This window comes from Olea europaea, chromosome 6, assembly GCF_002742605.1.
Source record: "Olea europaea var. sylvestris chromosome 6, O_europaea_v1, whole genome shotgun sequence".
NCBI lineage: Eukaryota > Viridiplantae > Streptophyta > Magnoliopsida > Lamiales > Oleaceae > Olea > Olea europaea.
The window spans coordinates 17,845,275-17,852,647 of NC_036242.1; the positions used below are offsets into that span (position 1 = coordinate 17,845,275).

Genomic DNA, 7,373 nt, shown 5'->3' on the forward strand with positions numbered 1-7,373 from the left:
GCGCAAGCACACGAGTACTGAAAGAAATGTTTAAGTTTAAACTAAGAAATTGAAATTACATATTCTCTGTTTGAGAGTGTTTGATTCGGGATCCTTTCTCTCTATGTCTTCTCTTCCTTTTATATTCCCTTGATAATTTTTTCATGACAAACCACTTGGAAACTGCTTGATTGCTTTATAACTACCCACTTTCTTTATGGTGGCTAACTTGTCGTGGAACTACCGTCTTTAACTGCTGCCACTACTCTTTGTCGTTCAACCGCCTTCAACTGGGTTCCTTGAATTGTGGAATGTGATAAGGTTACTCAATAACTCCTTCAATAACTGCATTTCTGGATAACCATAACATTTTATGTTTGCTAAGATCCTGGGCGATTCGAAGGTATGGTCGAGAACAGGGTCATCGCTCTGGGTGACTGTAAGGCACTCCATTCGCTCAGATCTTGGGCGTCTTGCAAGCTTGGGCGATGATGTTACTGTGTTTGTGGGCTTCCACTGCATTCATTAATAACCCTGTCTGGACCTTTATCCTGAATTGCCCAATTTGGCTTTATTCTTTGGGTTATTTGATTTGGGAATTCCTCAATTGAACTTCATTCCTTGGATTATTCGATTTGGGTTGCACTTTTAGTGTGTCATCACACTTTGCCTTTTAAAAAAACATGGTCTTTAAGTAAATATGTAAAGATGATGGGACAAAAATGCACTTGACAGTTTATTAAAATATGGCCTTCAAAATTCATTTTACGGAGAAATTAACAGATGTGAACGAGAGGATTTTTTTCGCAACGTTTAGATGATTTGGGGTAGTGACAAGATATAAAATACTTTCCTTGATAGAGACATCATTCAACAAAAATTATTGGCCGTTTAGCCAAAAAAAATAAATTTTAATAAAAATTAATGAAATATATATACAGAATTTTGATACAAATTATCTTATTAAACCTCGATTTGAGTTTTGTTTTGTTTTGTTTTTTTTTTGTGCGGTTTTGTAATAGTAATTTTTCGGAGAACGTGTGTTAAAAGTAAAAAGAAATATTTGAATATACGTTTAAATTATTTTATTAGAAGAATATATGAACGAAAATGAGTTTGAAAAAAAATAATTTCAATAATAAGGCTCAAATTGGGATTAAATGTAAAATTAAAAATAAAATTTAGAAAATGATAGCACAACATAAATTATTGAATTTTGCTACAGGATTCGATTTAATAACAGATTCTTAAATAGACATACACTTGACGAATTTCCTTTGAAATTAAAAAATAAAATAAAACACGGTCAATCATAGACTGGAATGAGCCCCGATTTGGCCCCCATTTTGTGAAAACGAAAATGGGTGGAATAGTTTTTTTTTAAAAAAATGAATGATTAAAAAATAAGAATTTTTTTTCGATTTACGCGTAATATTATTTTATGAAAAATTGTATAATTAATAACAAGAGAAGAAAAAGTAGAACAAAGGTCCATTTGATTGCAAAGATGAAACTGAATTGGATGAAAAACGAATTTCAGAGAATTGAATTGCCTATAATTGTTTTCCTGAAAATTGTAAATTATTGTGTTTGATTGATATAATTTTTCGCGTGGAAAATGTTGAAATAAAAGTGTTTTTTGATATTCGTCTGACTTTGTTTTACATGAAAATTGTCAATTAAAATGATAGAATTTACTGGTATTGGGGATGACATTGGTTTCCATCGCCAAAAAGCAATAAACAAATAAATAAATAATTCAAGAAAATCATTTATTTTTCAGTGTTCGTTTGGCATTTTTTACATGAAAATTATCAATGGAAGAGAAATATTTTTTTTACAATAATTCTTAGAATTGGTTTCCATTACCTTAAAAAAAAAAATCGTTACAGTAGCCAAGAATTTCAATTCTCACCATATATGATGGGAATTGAAATTCCACCGAATCAAGGAATAACACAATTTCCAATTAAAGCTAGAAATTAATTTTATGAAAAATCTTGTGAATCAAACACTATATTTTGAATGGAAAATGGGAATCTTTTACCCATTTTTATAAAATTGGATGAATCAAACACTATCGTAGTGAAACCGAAATTAATGAGATTCAAATGGGATCACTAAGGCTGCTCAACAGGCTTTTTCCTAAATTATTTAACACCTCGAAGATGGTGGAGGCGGCGTATTGGTGGTAGGGTAGGGCACACGGAAGCCTGGGGAGTGTTGAAGTGGTCATACGAAAAAACCCCACATCTCCACTCGGTGACACGTCTTATCAGGCGGCGGCTCCTATTTGCCTCCCCCACCCCACAAGCTTACCCTTTTTACTTTGTCTGTCTCACTTAATTATTGTGCGGCCCTCTCCCATATTTTTCAATTCTCTTTATCTGTCTATCCTCTTGCTCCCTACACCAAGGCCTCTTGTCATGTTCCATTCTCCACTATGATTTGTTGCGGGGGGTAATTGGCCTGTCACTTGGATGCGTTATTCTTCGCTATTTTCTCTTTTCTTCTTCAATAATTCTAATGACTGAATTTTATACACACATACATTTCACAATTTTTCATTGACTGCTAAAAAATTAAAAAAAAACATTGTCAATCAAAAGCTGCCACTTCATTCCCTGAAAATGTCCCTGTTAATATATATATATATATTGAAACTTGTGAAATATGTGATTAACTTGAAGTGTGATCATTAAAACGTTAATATCAAACAAGCAACAAGTCCCTCTTTCATTTAACACAATAAATTGAAAAAAATAGAGAAGTAAAGAGCAACAAATAATTTTAACTACACATTTTATGACAAAAATAACTTTATCAATTTTATAACAAAAACAACTTTATCAATTTATAACTACATATTTTATCAATTCTCTCAAATTTTACTAAAAATATAATTTTTAACAAATCTAATGGCCAAAAATCTCTTTTTCTAAATATGTTTTAGCCCACGTTTGGTATAGAGTAAAATCAGTTTTTAGTAAATTTAGATAAAAATTGAAATAATATTTAGTTAAAAAGTTATGAATGTCATAACGTTTATTTGACAATCATTATTTGGAAAAAAAATGATGTTTTGAATAAGTAGAAACAATTTGGATTTATATTCAAAATATTTTATTGTATGAATGTGTTGTTGAAAATAAGTTTGTAAGAAAAAAATGCTTTCAAATAATAATTGCCAAAGAAAGAGTAAATTGAGTTAGACTAAAATGATAAAATCAGATTATATACAAACAAGAGCCTATTTGGTGAAAGGATCATGACACATATACAAATATTTTTTTTACAAATTTTCTTACTCACTTATCACAATGGGGGTGGGGTGGGGACCACAAGTCAAAATTTTTTAAATTCATGTGGGGTTTGTTAATTTTGTGAGACTGAGTACACCAATTCATCAACGAGATTTTGTACAAATATCTTTATCATTGGTGAAAACTCTTACAAGCAATTGTGACAACGATTCCTAGTGGTTAACCTAGTGGTGCAATTGTCAACAATTGTGACAACGATGACAAATGTCATTTTATACCTTTCGAAGCATAATCTAGTGGTGCAAAGGATATGAGTGAGATAGTGTGAGGGTTCGATTATTGAGATATGGAATTGGACTCTTTGTGAGTACCAGTGTATATACAAACTCTTGTTCCCTGATCTGTTGGGGTACATCCAACAATTTACCTCTTTCAGGATACTTTAAGAGCAAAGCCGTGGGAGCCTTCAAAGTTAGAGTTCAACTCTTTTTTTTTTTTTTTTTCCCTTCACAAATGTCATTTTACACCGTACACCAAATCCAATAGAAATCCAACGGCGAAGAATGATCTAAGACCAGGACTCGCTACACACAATAAAAGGTTCGTGCCGTCCAGCCGACGATTACGGAAGACTACTCTATGGGTCCCTCCACTTTTATACACAATTCTCACATTGCCGCAAAACAAATCTCTCTCTCCGCTCTACCCATTCTTCTCACTGAAAAAAACATTGTTCTCTTCTCCCATGGCGTCCACACGTGAGGGTCATTATAGAGGAGTCAGAAAGCGCCCATGGGGTCGTTATGCAGCTGAGATTCGTGACCCTTGGAAGAAAACCCGGGTTTGGTTGGGCACTTTTGACACTCCGGAGGAGGCTGCACTAGCCTACGACGGCGCCGCCAGGTCCCTGCGCGGTGCCAAGGCTAAAACCAACTTTCCCTCTCCACCCGTACCAGGACTTTCTTTAAACATCAACGTCCCGACCGAAAACCGGTGTGTCTCACCGTCCGGCCGGCTCATGATGAACGACTTTCTCAGCACTGGGGTGAATGCGGTCAACGATGTGAGCTTCAGGGCCAGTGATCACAGCACGCCAGAAGTAGGCGGCCCTTCTGGAACTCCGGTGGAGGAATCCGGCTCCGGCGATGGCGAAGCGAGATATTTTGGTATAGTAAGACGTGGGTTGCCCATAGACTTGAACGAGCCTCCACCTTTGTGGATGTAAGCATTTTCGAAACGGCATGGTTGTCAGACTAAAGAGAGTTTTGCTTAACAAAATTTGTATGATCTAAGGAACTAATATTAGCATTTGTACATATATGTTTTTCGAGCTTTATCATGATTATGTATTGAAACTTGAAACAGCTGAGTTCTTTATTATGTTTATGACTGTATGTGTTAAAAGGAAGTGGATCATGTAGATTATTGTGGATAAAGTGCTGATCCAAGGGGGTTGAGCCTGTTTTTTCTTGTGTTTGTGCAACAGAGATATCCGATTTATTCGGACGGAGGGAGTAATGTGGTTCACGTGGGAGGCGATTCACTTCTTTGGAATAACTTTGATTTGATGTTTCAGTCATCTGCCAATTTTTAAATCAATTCTTATATTATGAGTTTTGCTTATTATATACACGATGTCATTAACTGTATAATGATGATGATTTAGCACCCACGAATAAATACCATTTATGGAAAATGCTAGCTATATAGGCCCTATTTCACTGTACAGGCCAGACATATTCGAGGTGTGAGTCGAGGCGGGTGAGGTGGTGGTGGGTGATTATTAAAAAAAAGAAAAAAAAATTACCCACCCATCATTTGTATGTGTGTGGCCTTGCCGAAACAGGGCCTATACAGCCAGCATGGTTCATCATTCATGGGTGACGACTCAATTTTTATGGAGAACCATTCTACTCAAACGGGGCCATCTAGGCTTTGTTTTTCTAGCAACACTTCATGTTACATGCATATATTTTCTTTTAACCGTTCTACACAAACCTGGTTCTTTTGATAGGGGCTGAGGTGGCTCAGCCTCAGCAAGCCTCACACCTTGTTCATTTAGAATTTTCTATTCCTTTTATTATTTGTCAAAAATTTTGGTGTAAATTTGTGGATCAAACAATTATTTTTAGCAATCTTTGATGAATTTACATATGGTTTTGTATAGATTTGTTGATAGATGCAAGCCTGAAAATTCAAACCAAGGGGCTTATGCATGCCACGCATGCATCTGACAATTTATCTACAAAAATTATGGATATGTAGGACAATTTATTTCAGAAATTCATATCAAGGAACATGCATAAATCTCACTCTATCCGTACAAAATTTCTGTACATATAGCACAATTCATCTTTGAATGTATATGATTAGTATTTTAAATAGTTTATGTAGAATTTAATAAGCTTTGGTTAAGTACAAGTTTTGACTTTAACGTCTAACTATGCTTTATGTTTTTTACACTTAAGTTTTGCTAAGATTCAAACTTATTATTTGACCATGTTGTACGTTTTCTAAAATATAGTGTATGGCTAGGGGCGTACCCATCAAGGGCTCAATGGGCTATTGCTCTCGCTGAATCTATAATTTTTTACATTGAGAAAAAGGTCACGTAATAGTAGCCTATAATTTTTAACCCAAATTCCACAATCTTAAGTTTTTTTACATGAAAAAAGAAGCCACATAATTCCAATTTCCCACTTAATCGTACTTCCTTTCCCCAACCCCTTCGATTCCAAATTCCAATCACTATATTTCGAAAGAAGAAGAAGAAGAACAGATTGACGAAGCAAAATTTTGTGATGTTTATGTTTTGATAGTTATTCATGCTTATATAATTTCATCACATCCAAAAATCAAATCATTTAGAAATATCAAGCCTAAAAATTTTCTCCACAACATTTCGATGTGTTTCCTTATGCGTGTTACAGCAGTTGAATAGTAGTGAAATGTTGGCTTAAATGTTCCGAAAAGAAGATTCTGTGCTCTGACTAAAAAATGTTGGTTTGTAAATGCTCAATGAGTTGGAAATTTTAAAATTTGAGATTATTTGATTTGACTAATTGAAATTATGTACTCTAGGGTAGGGATGGCAATCGAACTCATCGGCTCAAGCCGTTCGTGGTTCGGATTGGAAAAAGTTCGAGTCCGCCCTGCTCGAGGCTGGGACTGAGCCTCATTTTGGGGTGCTGGGCAAAGCCCGAGCCGACTCGTACGGCTTGTCGACTCGAGCTCACACACACACACACACACACACACACACACACACACACACACACACATATATATATATATATATATATTTTTTTTTTTTTTTTTTTTTTTTTAAAGGGAAAATGAAAAACGTAATTGTGCACTATATAAAATTTTTTGCTTCATATAAAGTGGTCTTACTTCATTAAATACGGGGTAGTTATTACTTATTTCATTCATTAAGTAGAGTTGTTGCATTGATTAGGTGAGTGGCTGGGTGTTGGAATAGTTTGGAATGAGATCTCTTTCATCGAATTTAGTCCATTTGTCATGTTATTTGCAATTTCAATTCTTGATGTTCATCTCTTAACTATCTATTTCGTTGTTGGTATATTTATTCAAGTTTTGTTTGATTTGTAGGAAAATATGTTGAGATATTTTGAAGAAGATGTAGTTAATAAAATCAATAACGGACTATTATACGACGTTTTTAAAGTACGAGAAGTCGTAAGAAATAATTGTAAAAACAGTACTATGTTTTGAATATTATCGTTGTCTAATCTAAAATTATTTTGTACGTAATTCTATCTTGTTGGATCCGTCCATGTCAGGATGGCTATGAATCATGAAATGATTTACGGTAGGTGCAGACAGAGTCACGTTAGTAGGGGAACCAAGTGATTCACACGGAAAAAATGGGGCTATTTTTGGATAAAGTTAATAGAATTTAATGGGGAGAGAGTTTTGGTTCAAGTGCCGGCTTTGGAAGTCGCTTTCACCTCGGAATTTGTCGTCTTCCTACCTATAAATTTCTCATTGTCAATTTGTCATCAACTTATATATTCACATGCTAATGAGTATGTAGTTTTTTATAAGTCCCAATTGGCCCCCATTAATTTTCAATCAATTATATTTTTATTTTTATTTTTCCTATTTTTA

At 34.5% G+C, this 7,373-nt stretch overlaps 1 protein-coding gene across 1 annotated transcript; it reads left to right on the plus strand.

The window, feature by feature from the left end:
- The first annotated feature begins 3,780 nt into the window (after nucleotides 1-3,780).
- Nucleotides 3,781-4,799, plus strand: LOC111396042 (ethylene-responsive transcription factor 12-like). The gene has a single exon (XM_023022302.1). The coding sequence runs from the start codon at nucleotides 3,988-3,990 to the stop codon at nucleotides 4,465-4,467; it is 480 nt and encodes a 159-aa protein (XP_022878070.1). The 5' UTR covers nucleotides 3,781-3,987; the 3' UTR covers nucleotides 4,468-4,799.
- Nucleotides 4,800-7,373: the final 2,574 nt, after the last annotated feature.